The sequence below is a fragment of the Watersipora subatra genome, chromosome 2 (genome assembly GCF_963576615.1).
Source record: "Watersipora subatra chromosome 2, tzWatSuba1.1, whole genome shotgun sequence".
Classification (NCBI taxonomy): Eukaryota; Metazoa; Bryozoa; class Gymnolaemata; order Cheilostomatida; family Watersiporidae; genus Watersipora; species Watersipora subatra.
The window spans coordinates 31031808-31059740 of NC_088709.1; the positions used below are offsets into that span (position 1 = coordinate 31031808).

General features: G+C 35.2%; 1 protein-coding gene across 1 annotated transcript; it reads left to right on the forward strand.

Moving 5' to 3' along the window:
• The first annotated feature begins 4596 nt into the window (after positions 1-4596).
• On the forward strand, positions 4597-27782 carry LOC137388795 (ras-related protein Rab-3A-like). Its single transcript, XM_068075245.1, has 7 exons — positions 4597-4674; positions 5467-5533; positions 8467-8724; positions 17893-18011; positions 20686-20810; positions 22256-22384; positions 26022-27782. Exons 2-7 carry the CDS (start codon positions 5516-5518, stop codon positions 26084-26086), a joined length of 714 nt encoding a protein of 237 aa, XP_067931346.1. The 5' UTR covers positions 4597-4674; positions 5467-5515; the 3' UTR covers positions 26087-27782.
• Positions 27783-27933: the final 151 nt, after the last annotated feature.

The window sequence follows — 27933 nt, forward strand, 5'->3', positions numbered from 1 at the left end:
GAAACGCAGAAATTTTATAAGGTACCATCATACTATCATGTATTTAAACACATCGTTATCTTTAAATTTGCTACTTTTATTAAATTTATCTTTAAATATTCTGGCCAAGGCATGAAGCACTTTTTTATAATAATAATCTAGCACTGTAGAACAGAACTATGAGAAAAATAACTGTGTGTGTACGCAAAAATTAGCAAACTTGCAATGTTTAGAACAGGGTCGGACACAGTATACTGGGAATTGCTTTGTCAAAAACAAAAGTTCACACAAATTTTACACAGCGGTGACTGACAATTTGACTCTAGAGTCACTGTAAACACAACATAACGACATCAAAGTTGGACGGAAGATCATTTGGCTTTCGGAAGTTATTTTAAGTATAGCTACACAGAAGATCACATCATGCTTGCTAGAACTCCAAGCTACAAACATTATGATAAGTATTAGCGCGTTCGGTCAACTGTATTGAGCAACAGCCAAAATAAATAATGCTGCAACATGATATTTGAGGCCGCTGAAACTACAAGTTTCTTGACCAAGCTACTAGAAACATTTCACAAGGAGTGAGCCTCTAATGAATTTTAGGAATGCTTTGTGAAAGACATTGAGCTCATCTGGTACACCCTAGTTATTTTACGGTAACGCCGTTCAATCCGGATTATGAATGAAAAGATCCCGACATTTGTAAAAAAACTGCCTTATAAACAAAAGAGCTGCAGCTTGCACATGATGCCGTTAAGAAAATGTGAACTTATGAGAAATTGCAGATAGTTCTAAAATCGGTGGAATTGAATATGCTGGTATGTATACACATGCATGTATATTTAGTGTCTTTAGTTAAGTTTCAGTCCAACCTATCGATGACTGATTTCCTTTGTTTCACTTTATTTTTTGTCATAGAGATATTAATCATAGAGATTGTTATTGCTCTTGTAGTGTAATCTAAAGGAACTATTATTCAATCATTAAATCTACTTTTTAGAATTCAATAGGGAACAACTGTTGTTTTTACAAATGATATTTTTTCTAAAATAAAAAAAATACTATTTCTTAAAACTTATTTAGAACAAATACAAAAGAGAACCATTCTCAGCACAACATTTTTCCAGTCTTTGCTTGGAGAGGCCTATTAGTGGTACGCCTACTCTGGTTAAGCCAGATTGCAGCTCCCTTCAAAAGCATTGCGACAAAATATTTTTTTCTCGTAGTGAGCTGAAAGCCATCTGAAGCTTGAATTAGACTGAATATTTTCAAGCAAGGGTTGAATAAATGTGTCAGTAAAATACCACATTCAAGTATATCTGAAAAATTATCCCTGATAAAAAAGTGAATGGAATCAATATCTAGGTAAAAACAGTGCATAGTTTACTCTTTTTTGTGAGTCATGCTGAGACACATAGAAACTGATACTTCTGCTAGCAGGGAGCTTTGTTAGCTACAATCTAAAATAGTTAGCAGGTGTTCAAAGAACCAATAAGAGTAGGTTTACGCAGTAATCTACAGCATTTTTGGTTAATGTCATGTGACCATTTGAAAAGACCAATAGTGATGCCCAATAAGAAAATTAACACCAGTTTTGGAAGTTTTGTTTACAATATTAGTTGATTAACTTTATATTATAAAAATATAGGTTAGAGGTATTTAAGCCAATGCAGATGATGAGAGTGGATGTTAACTTGAATGTTGACCTTTTCATATTTGCATGTTGGTGCCCATGCTTCAAAAAAGAGGCTCGCAGTTGCTGCATTATGCATACAAACTTATCAGTTTTCTATTCATTTCGACTGTATCAAGTCACGTCAGGTTTTCTAAGATTCGGTTTAAAAGCTGGATCTAGTAAAATTACATGTATATAGAACCAAGCAATTCAAAAACTAAAACAAGTAAACAAAAGAACTTCAAGACTATTCCATGCAACAGTTAGCATTAGCATAACTTATGCATAGGTCAGGTGCTCTTAATGCAAAGATTAACACAGAGACTAACAGCTTTAGTCAGCTTTTGCATTCACTTTGTGTCTGCAAAATAACTTAACAAAATGTAACATATACATGTAGAATTAAACTGCATGTTTATCGAAGATGAGACATTTTATTTTGCATATACATAATTTTGTAGAAAGAAATGTTTAACTTCATTTTTAGTTTATAGAGAGATTTGAGTTTTTTCATTATCTAGACGTGGAGTTTTTTCATTGTGATGGTAAAGGTTACTCTTATAAGAAATATATGCATACCATTGGCAGACCTCAGAAGCCTTAATTATTTAAGCTGAATCAGTTGATTGCACGCAAAAAAATTATATAATTCTGCAGGTAAAGGTGTGACTTGTCATTTTTGAAATTTAGAATGAGGTTAGAATGAAATTTTGGTCTAAACATATTAAAGCCTGTTCAATATAATCTTGTAGGCTTTGTTTTGTAAATGCTAAAAGTTAACGTGTTTCCCCAAGAATGATTACACATTTTGCCCTTCTTTTAGTTATTACTGTTTCTTATTATTAGTTAATGTTAAACAATTGCGAAAGCTGAACAAGTTTTATGTGATTTGAGAAATTGGTAAAAATTAAATAAAGGTCTATATATATACAAGTACATGTAGCCTACTTCTGTTCATTATACAGATATCTGTAATTTCTCAATTCAATTCAAGTGTTTCAAAATTTCTCAAAATCAATTCTCATTGTTGTACCAACATCATGTGCATGTCAAATGAGAGAGCAATTGTTGCAGACAATTGTTTTGACCAAATCTAATACATGTAGCCTCCAACTATAACACAAGATAATGATTGTAAAACATGGCTTTTACAGATGCCTAACATCACACCAGTATTGGCAGTATAGAATAAATATCTTTCTCATGGTACCTGCCACCTAAACTTAACACGCTGACATATTTAAAGCAAAATGAATGACCAAATAGCAATACTTTAAAGGTTGACTTGCAACAAAATTCACATTACAGTTATTTGATATGAAAAGATTCACCATGTTTTACTCTGTTGTGTTGTAGGTGCCAAATATGTGAAAAGGTGATTACAAGCTCTTAAAAGCTAAAAAACGAACAGAAAATCGCCGGCACACGAGACCGCCGTAGTTTGGATTCCCTTTCCAAAACCGCTCAAATGTGATGTAGTTGTGAGAGATGGTTTCTGTTTACACTTTCATGCAACCTTATTCGTCGAAATACTTTCATAAATATACTTCACGCATTCAATAAAACTATGTCAATTGGTCTTACGCGTCTGTTTTATCATCATCGTAATGCTGTCACTTTTAGCAGTGATATCTTATAACTTACCGTAAAAATTCGTTTAATTTTTTAGCATTAGCTTGAAGGAGTACATATCATTGTCTGATAATCATGACAAGCCTGTTGGTCACTTGTGATAATCGAAAAGTGCTGCAGAAATTATTTGCGAAGTATTGGGTGACATGATTAGATTACAACTTGCTAATTAGACCAAACCGAAACAAAACTGTGAAGTAGCGAGCATCTATATTTGATACGGGGTCTTCAGTAAAACCCGAAGTGTTTGTCATAAACTAGTACTACGATAAGTTTTACATTGAGCTTTTTATTGGCCTTTCAATTCACATGAGAACATCATGTGACAAGACAATAACCATATTTCATGGCTACGTCATCGAAATAAAGAGATTCCAATCTACGGCGGCTTTTCTTTTTTGAGCTTTTAAGAGCTTGTAATCACATTTCCTCATATTTGGCACCTACAACACAACAGAGTAAGACATGGTGAATCTTTTGATACCAAATAACTGTAATGTGAATTTTATTGCAAGTTAACCTTAAGATTTGTTCCATGTATGTGTAGGCCGACTAGTGCCCTTGAGGTCTAAGAAGTTTAAATGCTTATTTGGTGCTGAAACTGTTCTTGATGGTCTCTAAAGTCTTTATTCAATCCAATAAATTAATTTAATAACAAATTCAATTAGGTTCTCTCATGAAACAATATGAGAATTAAAACTAATGTACGACAAAGCATAAACTGGAGTTGTGTGCAACCGAGGCGGAGAATGTACAAATAAAAAGACAACTTCTAAACTGAAGTTGTAACCCTATTATCATACCTGTACGTCGATGTTCCGGTATAGATGTTTTAAAAAGATGATATCACAAACAATTCCATACCAAATTTTTCTACTCACAACATTTGTCAAGATGGGTTATACTAACAGACCAAAACGGACGACGGTGTTTATAAAAATTAGTGCGTTGTTTATTTTGCCCAACGAATATATTTTTAACCACCCGTAAAGCTCTTGTAACTTGCATTCTTACATGATATAATTTTATTCAAAAACATTGATCATCAGATTTTTCTGAAGCAGAAGTGTCAAGGCTAACAGCAACAAATTAAAAAGTACGATTCAGTCGAGCTGAAGAATTACAGATCACGATAGAAAATTTGTATACACTAGAAAACAAGTGTAAACAATTGGATTGGCTAATGAGGATCTCAACTAAAGTCTAAATGTTTTCGGCTCGTTAAGGTTAACGCACGTACTCTTAAGACGTATATCGCTCTATATATTAACTAAAAACATTGACATCGCCAACGAATTGATGGACTGTCGTTTAATAGTTGCAGAGAGGCTGCGGCTCCAAACAACAATCTGTAAAGGTCGCATGCCTGAACGCTTCCACAACCAGCATGCATGTACATGTATACTAATTTCAGCAGCTACTTGTTTTGACACCAAATATTGTATTTAAAAGTTATGGCGTTCAGTTTTGCAGTTGAATGTTCCTGCTGATAAAAATTTGCGCGTTTATGTTCTCAATGGGTTGTTTTTAAAGTTAGTTTCTTTTTTAACAATGATGAGCTTTTGCTATTTCGTTTTCCAACATGATATTTCAGCAAATCAGTTAATAGTTTAAAAGAGCTTGTTGCAGTAGTTTCATCGTTTTTAAATATTTCAGCGATTTAAAAAAACTAACGTGTTCGTGCTGACATAGCTTATGCAAGTTGGAGCAAGTTATTCTAAGAAGATAAAAAACAGCTTACGGATCATTGCTTTTTGCGTGTGGCTACATCAACATCTCATTTTGAAAGCTATAATTAGATGGTATTTGCTTTTATAATAGACCTTAAAGTTCTGAGTTGACATAACTTCATCCAGATGGTTGTTAGAATTCATTTCAGTGGTCAGGCTACATCTTCTGAATAAAAGATAAACTTTTGGTTAATAACTGCTCATTTCACTAAGCTTTTATATTTGTTGTATCGTCAGCTTTCCTGTGACTGATAGGCGAATTTATCGACTACTTCACATCTTGAAGTTCAGTGATATTTCGAATGTAAGACGGCTATTGTGACATGGTGTACACCATGTACAAGGACCACTTTAGTATAATCTGTAATATTATCAAGCACAACATCCTTCTGAGGCTCATCTTATTGATTCTACATGCAATAACCTGTCTATTGATTTTGTTTATAGTCATAAATAGAGCTTGGCAGAATACTGGTGATCACTAACCGGATAGAAGATGTCAGCTATCATCCAGGTATGGTGTCACTTTGCTAGAACTATTATCATGTGGAAACATGAATAGACTGGGTAAAAAGACGTTTCCCTTTTCGATGCGTTTTTAGTACTATTGGAAAGTTTGAGTATGGTTTAGATTTTTTCTGATGTTATATTGCTATTTCAGCTTTTCTTAATTTTCTGCACACATCAAGCCATTACTTGTAACGAATATGTGCTTGTAATGCATGCTTGTCGTATTATATTTGCTCATACCCATCATTACCCAAAGTCTTGTAAATCGGTGAAGTTAATTATTTCATAAGTTATGGGAAATTTAGTTTTGTTATGGTTTTATGAGTCTTGTTTTGAGCTGTAGTAGTCATGGTAAAAGTGTCAAGTCTCTGGGATTTGAATTTAAATAGAATTTTTTTTTCAAAAAGACAATTGCGAAAAAATATGTCATAAAATCGTTGATGAAGACTACATGTTCACAATAGCTTGGCTATTCATGGTGCAAATTCCAGTTAGCAGGCAGGGTGTGGCTCAAATGGATGAAAAAAATCGTGAAATTGAAAGTAAAAAGACAGTCCAACGATGTGCAGATTACTCCAGCCTCAACAGCTGGTGCCACTTCAAGACCGTCTTATATAGATTAGTGATTTTGATTCAGGCTTGTACAGGCTTGTGTGGTATAAACTTGACCGAACTTTTAGCTGGTCTAAAATATGACTGATTATGTGAATTATAGATTTGAAATGTACCATAAAACCTTTATTTCAATGTCATGGCGCTCTATTTTTCAACCCTTTTCTTAGCGTGGCTCTTTATTAGAGGTGAACTTAAAATAAAGGGCGCCTTTGTATTTTTCAAACACCTTGACAGTATGTTGAGACGATAAATTTAACTCATTCACGGGCGAATCGAATGTCGCCATATTTTGCACTCTCCTTTGAGCGTGTGACCTCAAACCCTTTAGAAGCACGAAATTTACTAACTTCCAACTTATCATAGACTTTTCAAATAATATATGCACGAAGAAGCTGTTACACGTCTGTACCAGTAGATAGATATCTATCGCTTGCAATTAACTAACGGTGATCTTATAGCCTGTGTTGCAATTTGTTAGAGCTTTTGAGTTTTTTATTTCATTTTAAATTTGAAGGCATGTTTTCATTTATAACTGTATTTAAAAAAGTTGCATAAAGGTTCATTGTACTCATCGATATGTGGTTACGGTTCACAGCCAAAACTGGCTTTTTCTGTGTAATAGAACAGGAGTTAAGAGCGTCGATCCATTCTGAGCTGAGTTCAGATTATCGCAATCATGCTATCAAATAATAAGCTTTACATATGCAAATTTATAAGCTTTATAATAATAGTCTATCAAGTGCTACAAATACATATTCAAGAACAAGTTACATAAACAAACCATAAGAATCATAAATGCAACAAAGAAAATTAACATTACAAAACAAATATTATCATTTTTAAAATGAAAATATTAGCGTCGCTTGCTTGGCCAGTTAGGTTTTGATTGCTGCTTTCTTTTGAAACCATTTCAGATTTTTCTGGCTGTTCAATACCTTCGACAGTGTCATCTGACCTCAACTTATCTTCTGCTCAGCTGAGCTAGTCGATTTTAACGTCCAAACAGTCTTTTATCGCACCAAAACTTTTTACACAATGCTATTTTGAATAAAAACTTCTAGAATAAAGAGAAACCGCGCATAATTGAAATAACCTCAAACTGTTAGCCTCAAAATATGTAGTAGCACCTTTTCATGGTAAATGTGAAAACCTTTTCCACATACATCGAAGTATCAAGACAGCATCACAAAGGAACTACTATTAGCTTGATACAGTTACTAGTTATTTCTATGGGGTTGCAATCAAAGTTTCTAACAGAAAAACCTTGAGACTTGGTTTTTTGAAAATACCTAACGAGTTGGAAGAGGGACTTCAATATCAACAGAAACTACTAACAACTTCGTTGTTATTGATGTAATTGAGTCATTATTAGTACAGTTTTTTTGACACTTTTGTACTGATGACTTACTATTATGGGTTCGTGAAGATTAAGAATGTCAAATAGTATCAGTTAAATAGAAGTGGCGTTCAAATAAAAGTGGCGTTCAAATAAAAGTGGCGTTCAAATAAAAGTGGTGCTCAAATAGAGATTTTACGGTAACCCTTTTTGCTCAACAAGATTTAGTCAGCTTAGTAGGTGCCATACTGGTGGCATATATGTGTTATTGATTTCGAATATATATAATGTGCCCAGTTATATTATTATTGCCTTTTCCCACGGGATTTGACTTGGTGGAACTCTTCTGGTTCAACCAAGTCTTGAGAGTTGCAGTTCCGCTTAATTTAATGCGCAAGGTCATTGGAGGAGTTAGATATTGTTTAACAGCAATTGTTATAATTGTCTTTTACACAGCGAACGGCTTTTACCCAACACTGATAAGGAAATTTTTAGTGATTTGATTGTATATTATTATATGCAATCAATCGAAATTACTTCAATGTAACTTTGTCAAGAGCTTTCTACATCTTGCAAAGAGTTTTAAGAGTGAAAATTACTGAGCAGAAGTTGTTTTAAGATTTTATAACTGTCTTACAAAAAGTCAAAGATGCTGTCAATCCAATGTCCTAAGCTTTTTAACGTGAAGATCAGCTAGATACAAAGTTGTCAATCGCTCCTATCGCCAGTGTTCGTCAACATTTTATTGTCTGCATATTTATTATTTAACTTTACTGTTGTTAGCGAGCACATGCTACTAATTTTAACTCGGGTAATATCTAGTATAAAATCTGTCAAGCAGACATCGCATTAGAACAGTAATTTTCGTAATATAAAAAATTGCGTAAGTGTTATACATAGCCAACTAATATCTTTGTTCTGAAACATCCAAGATACTCATGATTTGCTTCCGATAAAAAACTACTATCATGGTATGATGATCGTAGACGGGGAATGGCGCAATCACTACAAAGCCTCCTAGTAGCTTCTCCGACTATCGATGGAGGAAGGAGGATGCTGCTGACCAAAACTTTGACTACATGTTTAAGCTGCTAATAATCGGGAATTCCAGTGTCGGAAAAACCAGCTTCCTCTTCAGATATGCGGATGACACTTTTACATCAGCCTTCGTCAGCACTGTTGGCATCGATTTCAAGGTCAAAACAGTCTGTCATAAAAACAGAAGGATAAAGCTGCAGATATGGGTGAGTAGAGAAAGAAAGCAGCGCCTAGCTTTGTGATATTATGTTGCTTTAGACATATAACTAGCTAGACCTATAGACCAAATTTATTCGTTAGAGACGTACGTGGCAGATATTTAGCTAAGTGGGTTGCTTCCTTGGTTTCTATCCGCTCGGATTGAAACTAAACATCATGACTGCTTACTGTTGCTGACGTCTTCATTGTAATGCTTCTTATATTCACTGAATAGCACCCGATAAAGTCACTCATTACTCGATCATTTCAATGATTCTTTCCAGTTTTATTAGACATGAAAAACTCAGCTTATCCTTTCAGCAAAAAAGTTCAATTTTAAATTATCCATCAGTCGAGCCTAGATTAATGAAATAAATGTATAACTTTCGAAAATACAATTGTTGTAAATCTGTTTCAATTTCAAAGTAAGTTTGTCAACAAAAGTAAGGTCAAAAAAATAATTCTGTGTCTGCATGTATTGTCTCTTCTATGTCTCCTAAAATATTCACCGTAAAGCTAGCCTCTCCCTTATGTCACCTTCATCTTGCTAACGTAGCACAATCCTCAGACACTAGATAGATAGATAGATAAATAGATAGATAGATGGATAGATAGATAGATATATAGATAGATAGATGTGAACATTATTATCACCGATCAATGCTGGTCAAAGCAAATTAGATCATGCGACAAAAAATAAATCAGAAATACAATAAAGAATAGTAAATTAAAATTATGGGTATCAGACGACAAAGTTCTTTATCCATAACACTCTTCTATAATGTGGATTGGCTCTGGGTTGATGTCTGGTATGAGGTGTAGCTGATCTTTTGGGGAAGTAGAAATGTAATGGATGGCTAGACGGATTGGAGATACGATCTGAGTATTTTAGACAGCAAATATGTAAGAACACAGTTAGCTCATCAGCATTAAGAACAGTTAGACACTGATCATAACTGTCCATATCAGGTAGCATAAATATAAAACTATATTCGAAAGCCTTTTAATTTTTGTTTATCATACTTTGATACAAAGGTTTACCAGCTTGGAACAATGTGTGACAAAATCATCACTACTATTCTGATTAAAGACAATAGTCCTTTTGGTTTCACACCTATTTTTAGAGCTGAACTAGAGCATGAGTTAATCCTTTAGTTTTTAAAATAGTAAAGTCGACATAGGATACTTGATAACCAATGTAAATGATTGGTTGTCTATTTGTATGCCAAGAAGCCTGACATTGACTCATTTTTGTTTGTATACGTGATGCAATTATATTAAGGTTGAGATTATTTCTCTACTCCTATTTATAACTTAAGATTCACACTAATCAGAGATAGGCAGTTGATTGACCTGAAAAGGTGGCCGCAGGGCAACCGGACTGAAGCATTCAGCGTCAAAAGCTGCTGCTCATAGAAGTTGCCGAATTATCTGCGTTAGAACAGCCTGTAAACAAACAAAATACTGGCAGCTGCATAATCTTAGCCATGCTCAGTTTGGTTTAGTCAGGTGCGATCAAAGGTAATGTTTGATTGGACAGTTAACTGTTAGTGAGTCAAATTTTTACTTTTATTTGCAACAAATCCGTTTAGGCTGCTGTTAACAATTTTTCCTTTTTTATATCCTGAACAAAAAGTAAAAATATTAGAAGCTGCGATATTATGCTGTGAATTCTGAGTAAAATGACAACTAGTTGGTTCTTTTTTAACAAATGATAACTGAACTTCACCAACAATATCCTAAATTCATCGTGACATAATTTTGAGCTGATCTGTTATCTCAGTGATCAACGATTTTGTATTGGCGCCAAGGCGAACCATTAAGAGGGCTTTCCGTTGGGAAAGAGTTAAGAGATTTCATATCATGTTATCTGAATGTTACCTGAGCTTTTGTGAAAAGGTGTCTCATGGAAGCTCAGAAAAGCATTTGGCAGGAACCTGACTTTGTGTTTAGTTTTGTTTAATGTGTTGTTTGCTCCTCTCATAAATATAATACTGTATAGGTCTATATACGGTATACTTAGCTGGTACCATACATGCAACATCCTATCCTCTATCTAACTAAGAGCAACCACCATTCAGTGTACAATATGACAGGCTCCAGTTTTATCAACATCTTTGCATGTTTGCTCAAGGCATCGCTAAGGGTTTCATGGAATAGTTAATAGCAAGGACTTGAAGACTATTAGTGTAGATGTCGTCTGTTCATCATAAAGCTTCGTATCTGCTTTATTGAATGTCAAAAGGAGAGACAGTCGCTCACTCCTAGTTTATTATTGCGTGTGGAGATTAGGAATACATACAGTGTCAGATTGTTGCACGCAACACGCTCCTAGCACAAACGATGAGTAACAATCAGTTCAAAGCTTTTCTTGATCTGGTAAATGTCCCATTTTGATGTCGTAGCTGACAAAACCTCATGAATGTGTTATGGCATTCAGTTACGTTGTACATTGCCATAATTCGGTCGCTTTTTTAGGGTTGCTCGTGTGAGAAGGTAAAATTTTTGTGATATTTGACAGTTGGTCCTTGGTAGTTAAAATAAATACTTGTTAATTCATTCCATGGCATCCCATTGTAAAAGCTGATGAAGGCTAAAGTAATAACTGTAGCAATCATGAGAGCTGTGTCAAGGTCATTAGCAGTAGTTCCAGCATTCCTAAAATGTAGTACTTTTATCTTTTAATTTTATCTTGTATAAAAGCTAGTACCCTGACTGCATCGAGTGTCATGAGAGATTGTCAATAAAGTGTAGTGAGTAGAAAAACCCACTACTCCAAATGTGCTAGAAGGTAGATGATTAGCCTTGGTTTAACAGTGCTGGTCTATTAACATGTATGACTTAGTACCACTTTAGTCGTACCGCGTTCTTGGAGTTCAAATCTTGTACAATGCAATGTTTTTCCAACCACCAATCAAGGCATCATACAGACACACACAGCTTTCATTATACTTTGTGTTTCCATGCTTTGAATGGGTTCGGAGTTGCTGGCTGCAGACAAATTCGCACCCTACCGTTTCAATGGTTCGCAGTATATAGATTTTTCCAAGATTCACTATGTATCCTTCAAAACAACACATGTTAAATTAGACTCTTTTTAGGGTCATGGTCACTTTTCAATTCATGCGTAGTCAACTAGTTGCACCAAAAAGAATAATTTTGACGTCCTGATATGAGCAACTCATCTTCGAAAGGTAAATGTTAAAGCAAAGACAAAAAGTCAAGCAGAAATAGTTGTGAGTAGCAGTAGAACATTTCTGTACCAGGGAACTGAGTGGTTGTATTCTGAAATTTTTTTACCTTCACTGGGGAGAGCTTAGCCGAGTATTAGTGATTCATATCCATCAGCATTGGGCGTGTCTATGATGTCCAAGTACTCTCACTGCGAGTTCCTTCGCAAAAATTTAGCAAAAGTGAAATGGCATCGAACGGGTTTGGATTTTATCATTTCTAAGCTTTGGAGTGGAAGCAACTCCAAACTTATTAGAAACATGGAAACGCGGTGATAGTAAAGATACTGTTCCCTAAAATCTTTAGTTGTAATTTCTGTTTATTTATGGTCATACGGCTATATTTTTCGCAAGGTCTTCGGTCCGTATTTCGTTACCCTTAATTTAAAAAAATCGTTAAGATTGCGTTGTAACAGTTACAGGCCTGTTTACAATTGTATCACCTCAATTTTTATCCATTGTTGCTGACGCATGTCAGTCTTTGGCTATTGTTTAATGATCAGTCATGCCACTGATCACCATCACTCGATGGGTCTCATTGCTGCTTTCCCTCCCTCACAACTCTCACAGGTCACAATTAACTTACTTTCTCTTACTCACCCTGCTAGGCCTCAATTAACTTTCTCTTACTCACCCTGCTAGGCCTCAATTAACTTACTTTCTCTTTCTCACTCACCCTGCTAGGCCTCAATTAACTTTCTCTTACTCACCCTGTTAGGCCTCAATTAACTTACTTTCTCTTACTCACCCTGTTATGCCTTAATTAACTTACCTTCTCTTACTCACCCTACTAGGCCTCAATTAACTTACTGTCTCTTACTCATCCTGCTAGGCCTCAATTAACTCACTTTCTCTTACTCACCCTGTTAGGCCTCAATTAACTTACTTTCTCTTACTCACCCTGTTATGCCTCAATTAACTTACTTTCCCTTACTCACCCTACTAGGCCTCAATTAACTTACTGTCTCTTACCCATCCTGCTAGGCCTCAATTAACTTACTTTCTCTTACTCACCCTGCTAGGCCTCAATTAACTCACACATTCCCTAAACTCTCCATCTCCTTGGCTGATTAGACTTTTGTAACTATATATTGATGTTTTAATGAACTCAATTTAGACCGATATTACGAGTGTCTTTTCACGTTTGTTCATAACAAAATAAATAATTAGAATTGATTGAACCGCCATTAGGGCTAAATTTCTGCTTTCCCTTTAATGAAAGGAAAAAAGCCATTAGCGTAGGAAGTACATTGGCAATGGCTGAACATTGAACAATTGCTCCTAGCATTGTTTGCCTATCTCAGCATTATGCTTGAAGGTTGTGTTTGAGTGCTACAGCACAATCTTTGTTTTGGTCACTTTTGTCTCTCCTGAGTCCATATATCAGTATCCAGGCTTGTCAAAAGTTCAACATAATGCGCTGATCATAATTATGGGACCACCTAGTCATTTTTTTCATGTCCCTTGTCATTAATGGCTTGAACTCGTTTTCTCTGTCTCAGGCCACACATAGGCCTACTATAGGCCTACATATTTGATTATAAGCAAGTTTTGTAGACACTTCATTTGTCACCAAAAGTGTTCTACAAATATAATATATATATTTATTGGGCACCCATTTTGCCCTATCCTGCAATTGAAAATAAAGGCCGGGCAACTAAACGTTAAGGGGCTACTGAACTCTGTACTCTAAAGGTTACCGATGACTTTAGTCTAATTACGTGTAGGCTATATGAATGTTCAACAATCATGTTAAATTTTGTCAATGAATATAAACCTATAGTTTATGTTTAATTTGTTCATAATGGATGTATACCTCTGTCATATCAAAACCAACCTGAAAAACAAATACAATTTGATATTTAATAATATTCATGTATAGAACATCCTTACCGTTCTATTGATGTGTTTATCGCCAGATTTAATCTAATAAACACGAAAGAAACTATTAATTGATAACAAATCATGTGTATATTTTATAGTGACCCTGTTATTATGATCACTGCTGTACATCTATTGAACTTTCTCCGATTCCATGATTATAAACAGCGCCTTTATTAATTCTTGTAAGCTTTGCAGATTACACTAAGCATACTCTATGCTTGTACAAATCAGCATTGACAATACAAAAAACTGTCATAAGGGTGCTTTTAGCTTCTATACTCATTCCCAAGAGGAGTATATGCAATAAAATATATATATGCTGCTGATTGGGGTTGTGTACTGGGCAGTAGTGCAAGCGATTGGTGTTAAAAAACTTTTGAATTATCCTCTGCGGGCCATTTTATTGAAATGCTGCGACAAGGTAATTACTCTATCACGATCTGCAAACGAGTCCAATAACGACCATTTTAGCAAACACTGAGTGCATTTGTTATAAGACAAGCATTGATTATCTTAGCTTATAAATAATTCAAAATTTGCAAAGATGTTGGGCCACAGTTTTTTCTTGGTACATTGTCTCATGCCTACTTTCAACAGATCCTGATACACATTCTAGAGTATTTCTCTTGAAATTGTCGGATTATGGGACAAGAATCCAAATGCTTCATGTGTACCAGATTTGTCTACCCCTGGCATTAGGAATATGACAGCACATCTCTAGTCACCTTGACCAGTTTAGTTTAGTAGATACTGCTTCCATTCTTACCTAAGGATGTTTTATTACGCATTATTTTTATTATATTATTAATATTATAATTTGTATTTTATCGTAGGTAAACAGTCTGCCCATCTTTTTTATGCATTGCTCATCATTTCCAGTTATTATCCCCCCACAACTTTTATAAAGTAAATTTTGCAGCTCAAGTTTTATGCGCAGTGTAGATAGGGAGCTTAATACATGTGGCCATTGTTTATCAGTGAAGTCGCAGGGTACACATTCATAAAAGCCATTTGTTCTCATAATATCTAAGATAAGCCTCATCTGCTACATGATATACTATTAGCCATCCTCTCTATAGTCTTGTTCACATTACAGATGAGTGTTTCTATAATATCTATCTGTACTTTTCATGTTTTATCAAAATTTTCATATAAGGAAATTGGACAAAAAGTTCTTGATCTTAGCGAAATATCGACTGGAAACATCTGCAACTCTGTATAATTATATTAAAATCACTAGTTTTTTGAACTAGGCTATCTAAACACTGTTCAAGTTGATTATCCATGAGCAGAGCATTCATAGGTTTAAACAGATGACTTTCGAGATTAGAAAGTTTTTACCGACAGTTTTTCAATTTCTTATTTGTCACGTGGAATAATTTGCTAATATACCCTTTAAGATAGCACAAACTGATTGGTATAATATGGGATGTATAAATGGAGTGCAAACTTTTTTGGTATTTGTGGCATCTCCTTCGACCTTGCGTTATAATTAACGACCTGGCCTCGTTGGGTATTCAAAATATGTAGCGTGGTGACTACATGAGGAGAATGTATTAGAATAATGACCAACAGAATGGCTTTTTGCCTCGTCGTTCATCATCGGCTAATCGGCAGCATTGACATCATATACCATACATACGTTTTGTTCTGCCTAAAAAATGAACTCTTTATTCCAGAGCTTTGAGCCTGCACCGCAAGTGTTTTTACATCTAAAACTGTTTTTTTGTTCTTCTCACAACAAAATCCTTGTTGAAAAGTGAAGCATATTGCCAAACTAATGTAGTTTCATTTACGACATTGTCCAAATAATGTTTTTTTAAGAGAGCAATAACAAGTACGAAATATAATGCTTATTGCAAGTGACATACGGTTTGACGTACAGACCGTATGTCACTTAGACGTATGGCGTGCAGGAACCTTTGTGTTCATCAATTGCTTGAACTTTTACATTTAATTACACCAGTGGTAAGCCTAACTTGTTGGCATTTGTTTATCACACTTTTACATCTCTTATTTCCCATTGGCTAATTATTTTATCGCTGTACACATTTGTTTTATTTTTAAACATCACGTCTGTTCCACCACTGCGATTCATGAACAAACGAATAGTTTAAGATAGGATGGATTTCCATAGAGGACTACATGCGGGTTTTATTAAGAGCAAGTATTCACGCAGTATTGTGAACAAAACCAACAAATATGCTTGAGTGTTCACTCAGCTTTGGTGTCATCAAACATTCACCTTCGCAGCCATGTCTTGTCTAGATAATAATACAGTCAAGCCTCAGTCTGTGGAGCAATCTTGAGCAATTTGGTTTCCTAATTTTTAATGACCCTCCCTGGACTGCCTCAGATGCCAAACAAACATTCACAACTCACTTAAACCATAACTGTCACGAACAACTTTTATCGTATTTACTAGGTAAATCAGACCCGCTGATTCCGATTTTGTACTCAAAATAAAGATTAGTCCACTAACCTTCAAAGTCATTTAGGCTTTTTTAAAGCGTTTCAATGTCCGTTTCGAAAACAACACAATCGCCATTACAAGCTCCGCCCATAAATATGGGACGAAACCTAGCTTTTTCAGAAACGGAAGTTCGGAATGTTTAGTCCGATTTAGAATAATAGAGATGGGTGTCTTAAAACCCATTATTATCTAAATCCAGCCTGTAAAATAATTTCAGTTTTTTATGAAAGGGATATAAACTATTTAAAATTGCTCGCAGCTTGCTACATGGCGTTTAAATGGGCTGGACGCCGTGAAAAATTAGCTCAAAAAGCGCGGTTTTATCACAAGCTAGCGTTGTTATTGCGCTTTTTAAATATGCAATGCTAAATAGCTCATCTACCTTTCTGAAAAGACTGATATGATTTTTAAGGCTGAATTTAGATATTAATGGATTTTAAAGCACCCATCTCTATTATTCTAAATCGGTCTAAACATACCTACGTAACCTCCGTTCCTAAAAAGCTAGGTTACGTCACGTATTTATGGGCGGAGCTTGTTATGCTGATCGTGTTGTTTTCGAGACCGATATTAAGACGCTATAAAAAATCCTTCATTACTCTGAAATTTAGTGGCCTAATCTTTATTTTGATTACAAAATCGGAATCAGCGTGTCTGATTTACCTAGTATATACGATAAAGGTTGTTCGTGACAGTTATGGTTTAACTCTTCTCAGCTGAGATCAGCGGCTGAAACTCAGCCATAGCACTCGGTTACTAACTGCCGTTCTCTCGTCTGCTTCAGTAGGCGTATTCATCCATTGTATGCAAATGTTTTCATTGTGATTCATGAAATATGAACTGTATTTAGTGTTGTGTAGTGTATTAACAGATTTATTAAGAGTTTAGCATCTTTTAATATCAAATTATTTACATATTTTATTACAATAAAACACAAGCTTTTTTTTATCTGTGTAATGCTGGGCTGAGTCAGTGAGGTTGGGGTTGAGCTGCTATAAAAATGACAGTACATTATTCAGGTTAGTCTCAGTTGACAGAGTATTTATGATAGCCTAAATTTAAAGTGTTTTATATATCACCTGCATTTTCATTATACGTTTAGGATGCAAAATTGTATATATTGTTTGTAAAACGCATTTTTAGTTTTGGAATGGATTAACATCATTTAAATTGCGGTGAATGGGAAAAATTGATTAGAATTTAGATGATTTGAAAATATGATTTCTAGCGGCTGTAACAAACATCGATCTACCTGTCCTTTTGCTTAGCAGAGAAAGGTATTTGAAATACTTTATCTCAAACCATTTATTTGATGTTAGATGCTAACTGATGCCCTTTTTTCTTTTGTCCTGTTTTAAGATTGTTGTATGGTATTATTTGAAAAACATTTATGTTTGAAATGAAATTATTGCAATAAAGTATATATGTATTTGTTTTTTGACGGCTTTATGGAACATATTGTGGTAAAAAAAGCCCTAAACCAGCCAGTAAAATAACATTTTGCTTTGCCATACCAGCCCTAGTGTCAACCACAATAGGCCTACATGTATAATAGGGGTTATTGATATATGTATAGCTGTTTATGGCAGGACACAGCTGGACAGGAGCGCTATAGAACAATAACCACTGCATACTATAGAGGAGCCATGGGATTTCTCATCATGTATGACATTACTAGTGAAGAGTCGTTCAATGCCACTCAGGATTGGTAAGGCTTCCGATGCCCTTCAAGTGTTCTTGATTATTCCAGAATCCATCATTCAACATAGCTAATTGTTTAGATTAGTAATGAAGAAATCGCAGGCAGCGTGCTGTCTTAGCTGATATACTACAATATGTTTTTATGATGCGGTTATCAATGAGTTTGTGCCATTCGCAAGGTAGAAATGGTAAAAATCCGCTAGTCATGCGAGTTTGGTTACTCGCAAATTTTTATCAATTATTTCATTCTTGCGAGACATGGAAATGGCACTTGCGAAAGCTACACAAGAAAATGCTGCTCCAGCTACTCCATTTAAAACATTTTTCACACTTTGGTCATTTTGATTTGAGTATCTGCTGATGAGTGAGAAAGGAGTGCGCTGCTATGAACTTTTGCATATAATTCCTTTTCTTTTTTTAACAATGCGCTCACGATAATCCGCGATATGCGAATGTTTATTAAAACACTTATCGGATGGCAACTCAATGTGTGCACAGCTTCAAATCTGCACCATCCGCGCATTGGGAACAGTGGCTGAGGTCAGGTCAAAATCTTTCAACATATTTATAGGAAGCGTTTAGCTACTTATTGAAGGGAAAGTTTTGCAAACCTAACTCCGTAGTACTTCCAGATTTTATTTCGTATTAAAATTAATTTTATGTTTGCCCTCCATCTGTCCTTAGCATGATGATGCTTTTAAATGCTGCCAACTGTACATTTTTACTGTTGCCTATGCTTCACTCCCTATATATAGCAAAAAATAAAGAAAACCAGCAATTTTCATATTTCTAGGGCAGGTAAGAATATATTTTGGATGGGCTGTTCTCATAAGTTTATTATGAATTTGGTAAAAAAGGGATTCGATTAACAGTAAGTTTTAATGACTTTCGAGTTATCAGCAATATTGCTGCTGATATAGACCGGACAGGATATAGAGTCTATATCCTGTCCGGTCTATATCTGTGTCTATATTATAGACACACTTTAGTTTTTAGTTTCTTAGTTATTCTTAAGTGCGACAACAATAAATCCATTAATATCTTTGTAATAGTATTCATCTTCCTTATCAATAGTAGTCTATCTCCGATAAGTTTCTACAAATGCCTCTGACGAAAGAAAATGCTTCGATGAAAACTCATTTTCATGAAAATGAAATCATTTTAGTTAGCTGGATAGATAATCAATTTTCAGTTGTATTTAATTTCTTACAAGACATTATATGATGCATTTTAAGTTATATGCAATTAGGTTGAGTGTTTATATTAAGTTTCTGAACTGTATATTTAATCACATAAACCATAATGGTAACATACTTTTATAGAGATATCTGTTGCAACGTGCAATGGTTTCAACGAATGCAAGAAGTATCAGAACGGATTAACTTTGTATTTTGAGGCATGACTTAGCCAGTAGTTGCAGTATGCCGGTAAAGCAGCCGAATATTTCGCCAATAAAAGCTACCAATATTCACGATGAAAATTTAAGTTCTGGTTTTGAACATAAATGGCTAATTCGGACCTTCACTTATGCAAAGTTGATTCTAATCAGAGTCGGGATTGCCCTTAAAGGTTGACGTGCAACAAAATTCACATTACCGTTGTTTGATATGAAAAGATTCACCATGTTTTACTCTGTTGTGTTGCAGGTGCAAAATATGTGGAAAGGTGATTACAAGCTCTTAAAAGCTCAAAAACGAACAGAAAATCGCAGCCACACGAGACCGCCATAGTTTGGATTCCCTTTCCAAAACGGCTCAAATGTGATGTAGTTGTGAGAGATGGTTTCTGTTTACACTTTCTTGCGACCTTATTCGTCGAAATCTTTTCACAAATATACTTCACGCATTCAATAAAACTATGTATATTGTTCTTACGCGTCTGTTTTATCGTCATTGTAATGCTGTCACTTTTAGCACTGATATCTTATAACTTACCGTAAAAAATCGTTAAACTTTTTAACCTTAGCTCGAAGGAGTACATATCATTGTCTGATAATCATGACAAGCCTGTTGGTCACCTGTGATAATCGAAAAGTGCTGCAAGAATTATTTGCGAAGTATTGGGTCACATGATCAGATTACGACTTGCCGATTAGACCAGGCCGAAACCAAACTGTAAAGTAGCGAGCATCTATATTTGATACGAGGTCTTCGGTAAAACCCAACGTGTTTGTCATAAACTAGTACTACGAGAAGTTTTATATTGCGCTTTGTATTGGCCTTTCAATTCACGTGAAAACATACGTGACAAGACGATAACCAAATTTGGTGGCTACGTCATTGAAATAAAGAGATTCCAATCTACGGCTGCTTTTCGTTTTTGAGCTTTTAAGAGCTTGTAATCACATTTCTACATATTTGGCACCTACAATACAACAGAGTAAAACATGGTGAATCTTTTGAGACCAAATAACTGTAATGTGAATTTTGTTGCAAATCAACCTTTAAGTAAAGCAAATGTCTCAACTTTACAACTCATATGAGCGTGAACTCCTGTGAATAGTTTTATGACTTTCTCGTTATATATGCACTGCTCTTGCTATGGTCGTCGCCTGGCAGCTTTTTTTTACAAGAAAGTGTCATTGTTAGGCCAGTAGAGATCTTTTGATCATTATACCCTTCGGGAATATCCTGCCAGCTAATGGTACGGTCAGGGTGACGCAACTCCTATATTCTTGTCAGGTGTACTCAGATAAGCACGTACTCATGGGAGAGCCCACAGGTCTTACTCATAGGTAATAAGTGTGATCTTGCTGAGGAACGGGTGGTAACTAAGGAGAGAGGCTATCAGCTGGCCAATCAATTAGGTGAGATGTTCATTTCCTTTAATCTCGTACAATCACTGTGTTTCCATGCTTCAAATGGGATGAGTGGGACAACATAACCGTAATATTGTATGTGATAAGATTGTTTTTGGGACAAATTTTAGGCTCTCTTGATCGGAGAATTTCAAAGGCCTCAGACAACAAAAAATAACCTGCAAATAATGAAGTGCTCAGAACATTAAATTGTTCAAATTATCTAGGTTGATAGCCAACTGCACAACCATGATCAAAGTATTTCTCTTTTGTTATTGACCTGCGTGTCACACGCTTGTTGGTTTTATGATTAATTACTATTGATTCAAGCTAATATTGATCCATAACAATTTTTTATAAAATGCATAGACTTGGCCGCTGGCATCTTTTAAAGTCACTCGCTTGTGACTTTAGCTCTCGGTGGACTTGAACTGTACTACTCTTACTTGATTGAACACTTACTTCTGTTCTTTATTCTTGAGCGGATCCCATCCCTTCTCGATGTTTCAGTGAATTCAGCGAATTTCAAATTCAGCAAATTCGAAACTTCTGCAAATTTGAAGTTCAGGCATTTTTATGGATAGTCTCTTGATTAAAAGTTTACTACCCACAGTTTTAAACAGCTTTCATTTATAATAATATCGTAATGATATATATGTTGTTTTAAGCAATGGTTTTGATATTAGAAGAACAAAAAACACTTGAGACAAATATGATCGTAATGTGAGCTCCAAGCTGTGACAGACGAGTATTTGATCAGCAAAACATGGACATACGAATTACGATGTAAATGCTGACAATTAAAAGCGCTTCTGTTGGCCATCATTCTACATTTTTCCCATCTAGTCATAATATTTTGGCGTTAGGGTCTCCCGACATAGTAAATTATTATAACACAAGGTCAGAGCGAATGTCAGGAATACCCAAAAAGTCTGCGTCGTATTGAAATGTCTCGCATTAATTTTTAAGTGGTGGTTATAGAATGGCTACGATTGCCTTGTGGATACATCTTATGGAGTGAGTCAGCAGGAAATTCTTTCTTCATACTACATGGAAATTTAAAAAAGCGTCTGTAGAAGTTCGCTGTTGTGGAGAAGTCGTCCGCTTAAAACCTATAACCTGCTTTCATGAATAAGAATTTTTAACCAATAATTTTGAGATAATATATTTCAAAAACGAATGAATTTAATTATATATAGCGTTGCAGCTGTTTCCCGTCAATATTTTGCAATTATTTCCAATTTTCTGTCCATTTTTATGACTGGAAAGAAAATGCTGATGTAACCTGCTATTGAGTCAAAATTACAGAAAAATATTAATTCAAACCACATCTGTAATTTTAACTGCTACTGCTAATGCAATAATATTTTGTACTGTCAGTTAACCTTTATTTAGTTACTAAGGCTATGTTAGGATTAAATTTTTAATCAGTATCTTCTGGCTAATATTTGCAGGACTCGAGTTCTTTGAGACTTCAGCCAAAGATAACATAAATGTAAGCCAGGTGTTTGACCGGCTTGTGGATATGATATGCAAGAGGATGGATGAGCAGGTAGAAGGGGAGCTAGGGTCACGGAATACAAGTAGGTATCGCAACTCCTTCCTTTTTTCGTTGCTGTTTGCTTGTAATAAATCCAGTGTCCATTATACAACTTTGATAGACTAAAAGGTCGCTACATTAGCGTTAGCAGATCAAAAAATGTAGTTATGAACCAACAATGCGCCAGCAAAGATCAACAAAAATTAGACCCAATTAGGCCGATACAATTAAATAAATCAAACATGTTAAAAAAAATTGTTTGCAGAATTCAACCCGGAAAATTGACACGATTATGCCCAGACTTTGTCCTGATGTCAGAGAATGATGTTTTACTACCTATCTTGAAACCCTGTTTCCGTGACTTCATTTGTTATGAAGTTGATGGTGATCAACTTTCGGAATGAGATGTTAGTGATAGCATTTAAAAATGATCGATATTGGAGAGTGTTTTAGACTAATCAACAAATATCTCAGTCCTACGTTTTACAAAGGGTAATATTTTAAAAGAGTTACAAATATGAAAATTGTGGTTATGAACAGTGGTTAATCTTTTTAGTCAAATTCATCATTGGAATGTTTGCTTCATGTTGGTATCTTAGATCTGTAGGCATAAAGATCATATGAATGTTAACTGAGCTGACAGTTCCAGTGTTGAGTTTGATTAGGAAAGAGACGACTGCATCTTAGACCAGAAGGTTTTAGTTTGAATAGCGTCAGTCACACTCAACTCGGTTCAGCCGGACACAATTAAACCTTAAAAAATAGTAATTATGTTGTTATTTCCTTACTTCACATCATTTATTTGCTAAAAATACAATCTCTCCAAAGTAATGCAAAAAATTCCAGGAGTTGTGTTACTTTATTAAGATGACAAAGCTAATCAGCTATAGATATAATAATAGTGAAGGCTATTTTTGCTCTGTTCTTCCACTGGTATTGTTTACTAATGGAAAACTTTTTTTTATTTCAGACTTATTTGACCTCTTGTCTGAAAATTAGTAGATCAGTTAAAATTTGGCCTATTTAAAAACTTCAATTTGGTTGTCGCGTGACATTCATTTTAGAGGAGGTATGGAATGAGACTTAACAAATGTCATATGGTAAAACATATAATTACTGTGATTTGCCTCCCTTGGTCTGTCCTTTTACTACGCATGCACATGAATCTATATAACAAACTTTGTGAAAATGAGCTGTTTTTAAATTTTCAACATATTATGAATGTGATATTTAAACAAGCCTAATAAATTTAAAACTAAACGTCAAATCGGGATAAACTTTGAACTATTGAAAAAGTAATTGCTGTACTTTTCGGACTACAAACCGCACCCCTATATAAGCCTCATCTGCTTTATTTTCCAAAAAACGATAATAAAACAATACATAAGCCGCACCTTTGTATAGGCCGCAGAACTCAGGATTGCTTTTTAACACGGCAGCAACTTTGCTGTTTAAAACGGAACATTGCCGAACAGCAGTTTCGTATTAACGGATGCTTTTTAACTTAGTGCCTAACGGAACAGTATCGTTAGGCATTGTTTCGTATTTTCTTTTTCGTTCACCGCTAGAGGTGCACTAATTGGAGATTCTGGTTAAAGCGCCCTAGCGGTGAAAGAAAAAGCCACAGATTAGCCGCACCCTTATATAAGCCGCATGGCTCAAATCATCAGAAAAAAATAGTGGCTAATAGTTCGAAAAGTACGGTATAGGGAATAATAGACAGTAGAAGGTAATAGATTTCTGTTTCGTTGCATGTCTTACTTGAAAGATGCAGTCTGATAGCATATGTACTCCTGATTATTTTAGTGTAGGATTCTTTTAGACTCCTACACTAAGATAATTATATTACGCAGTTTTAGAAAAAGCTTCAGCAAAAGAAATGAGATATTGATACATTAGTTCGAGCATTAATATATGTTAGTTTGATTGAGTGGATAGTCAGCTGTATTTACTATCAGGACAATGATGAACATTTGTCAGTGACTTGAGTGGCTGTTCGATAATATGATAACTTGATGCATATATTCCCTCTGCACATATCTTCCTCGCTGGCCATGTCATACGCGATAACAGGGAGGGTTTGCAATGTCTTAAATGAATCACCTAAAGCCAATTTGGATGCGTGCAAGGGCTAAATTTTGCTCTGTCCTCTGAGAGAACAGCTCTTTCGCGTCAGACAATGACATTAGTATAAATTTGCGAATATTGTTGATTGCTTTACCATCGAATATATACATGATGGACACAGTTGCGTATGTCTGAAATTCAATGTTACTTTTTTAAAGTAAAAGTACATCCACTGCTTACAGACTCAAGTGTGGTAAGACCGTAGACCTATTAATTATATAGTTAATAGGTCTATAGTTAATATACACTGTGTATGTATCTCCATAGTTAATACATGTAGGTCTATGGGTAAGACCCGTACACAGGGTTCAACTTGGCATCATGCCAGTGTCATTGGCTATACCTACCTAGCAGGATTGTACGTATCACTAGTAGGGAGGGCTTGACTAGGGTCCTGTAAGTGGTGTACTGTAAAACTAGGCAAGATATACATCTCATTGCTGAGCTGCTTAGGCTATTGATAACCTTGCTGCGAGTTTATCATGGATTTCATATTTTTTATCAGCTGCACAGGCCTTCTACCGACTTAATGTGACAAATTTAATATGACCAACAACTTGCAATCTGTATTATAGAACAACATTATGCCAAAATAACTTTTTCTTCCAATAGCCATAGTTTTAATTTAATTTTTTTTGTTTATTTTTTGTCTCGTGGTTTAATCACCATTCAACGACATTGACCAGGGATAATAGCATCCGTATCCGCTAAAATGAGCAGCATGTAACCTAATGGATTCATATTATTTATGTTTCCAACAATATGTTGCAACGATAACCTAGAAGCTCAAATGATCCTCCTGGTAATCACGTATTCAAATTGACTCAAACTGTCATTATAGTTTCAGCCAATTGAAGTGGCCTTAGTATATTTTATTGCCTGTTAGTTATCACATATACAAGGACACTGGAAGTATAGTATGTCATGAGAGATCGTCAGGTATGCCAATAAAGCACAGATAATACTTAAGTGCACAATTATTTAGAAATACTATTCAGGAATCTATGGTAGGTTGTTTATTGGCACAGGTGTTAGAGTGTCGGTCTACGAAGTAAAACGTTGAAAGTTGGAATTTCATTGAACCATTTGAACGTGATGGTTTATCCTATTGTCTAATCCTGATCGGGGCGGACATACACAGCTCTTATTATAGTAAAAATTGTATTGTGAATGAATCGCTGGCCAGCGGTTTCAAGACAAAAAGTTGCCAGCTAAAATAAAATGGTATAACGAAATGACATAGCTGGTTGCCATTTCATGGAAATGTCACAATCATATGACAAGACGTGATGTCACAGCATATCGCTGCATTAGTAAATTGTTCTCACTGGGTAGTAGGTCATGCAATTACAGTCTTATGCTTCGTTTCATGAAAATTGATCAGTATTGCATCGTTTTTTAACATATAGCTCATCGTTTTTTTAACAAAAAGTAGGTATGTTGTTGTCTAAACATCTTCATTTTCTTGCTGTCATGACACCATAACCTTAGTTGTGTTCCATGCATTATATCAGACACATCACGATTTCATGAGATCTCTTGTGTGCTTTTAGATGCAAATCTTGGTGCGAGTCAAAGTATGAGCAATCGATGTGGCAGTGGCTGCCTCGGAGGATAGCAAAGGTCTCGATTTTTCCATTCATCTTTTATCTACCCACTGCATGTCACTCGAATGTACATATTTGACAATCATCATTCCTCTTTCTCACCTCATATCAGCTTTGCGACTAATTGGATTATCAAATACTCATGCTCGGTCGTCTCAGCGTGTTACGATACAGCAGTTTGAGGATGGTGGAAGTTCCACTGTTCTCTCCAGTTTAAAGGTGCGCAGTAAAGGATCAAATCTATGATTTGGCCGACTGGCAGACATCAATGCTCTATTTGGATAGTTTTAGTAATGGTTACTATCATTGAGAATATCAATCCCAGATTCAGTGATTTAGAAGACCTGATCAGGCCAATCAGGAGTTCAATTTGCGCTTGTCTTTTACTCATTTTAAGATTTTGATAGAACTCAGTAGTAATTGTTCAATAACGACATTATTACCAGAATTTGACCAAGTCCGAACCATGAATAACTTTTTGCAAGAGATAGTAAGCGTATTTATGCATTGCTGCCGCCACCGGATGCGAGTCTATTACATTCTTCTGAATTTACTCATATTTTGCATGGGAATTTTTGTAACCATATCATGGCATCATATCATGGCATTTCATTCAGTTTTGACAACTTTGGCACATTCATTATTGTTTTTTTGGTATTTTTGTAAAGATATTCGGTTTTTAGTATTTTAATAGCAATTCCTTTTTAAGTAAGTTGTTGATTGTATACTTACTGTCAGTTTCATTTTATTGTTAAACTGACAGCGATTTCAATATGACTGCAAGTTTCTATTTTTACCTCTATTTAAGGTGACTTGGTGACCGCCAATTATCTCTTTATATTCACATTCAGCTACATGTAACAAACACTGTTTCCATTGTGCAGTTGTTGCGTATTTGGAGTTGTGTACTCTTTGAGTTACCATGCAATATGTGTTTCAATGGACATTCACTTGTCTGTGGATTAAAATGAGCTCTTTGTTAAAAAAATAAGGAATTCTATGTCGGAGATCATAGTGGCGCACTCCTGTCTTCGCAGCATGCCTTCGAAATAGTAACAATTGAAGTGTGGAAAATCTTTAAAATGGAATAGCTAGCGTGGTGTTTTCTTCCGCATCATTCGCGAGTGTCATTTTCATCTTCCTCAACCATAAAACATACGATAACAATTTGCGAGTAGCAAAGCTCGTCGACTCGCTGGTTTTTGTCGCTTCTATTTTGCAGATGACTCAGATGTGCGGTTTAACTGCATACTGAAAACATAGTGTTAAGTTGTTTTAATAGGACCGTGTGCCTTCTGGCCAATTCTTTTCAGGGTTAATGATTTCCCTTAGTTTTTAATCTTGCGTCAACTTTTATACCATTTCACAACTGCCTGAAGATCACACTTGCTAATTGTTTGTAATCAGAAAAATGCAATGTGAAATCAATTGGTTTTAAGCTAGTTCTAGTACAGAGGCGGTACATAATAACCTTGGCAGTAATCTGGTTGATAGTTTTCTGTCAAAAATGTTTCTCTTTTATGGATGAGCAATACCCATTAGATGGATTATAGAAGTCTATGTGTTTATCATAGCGTATCTCTTCACTGATTCTATATTGTTTTTAAGTTTAGTTAGCGTATTCTGTGTGATTTTGAGAGGTATTTTTTATAAACTATGATTTGCTGTTAATTTATTGGCTCTAATAAAAATACAACTATTGGCATACCTTCAAAAACCCTTTCTGTAAGTCTTCCAGTAGGCTATTACAGTTGTATTGTTTCTGGGAGGCTGATGCAGTATTCATCACTCCAATATCACTGACAATCTAATGATAATGATACATATTTGAAAATGGCTTGATGATGTGAAAATAGCA

What these genes read in the sequence shown, in the direction of transcription:
- LOC137388795 (XM_068075245.1), top strand. An exon ending in GGATAAAGCTGCAGATATGG is followed by an intron (nt 8,725 to 17,892) that starts GTGAGTAGAGAA and finishes TGTTTATGGCAG; the next exon opens with GACACAGCTGGACAGGAGCG. An exon ending in TTCAATGCCACTCAGGATTG is followed by an intron (nt 18,012 to 20,685) that starts GTAAGGCTTCCG and finishes TATTCTTGTCAG; the next exon opens with GTGTACTCAGATAAGCACGT.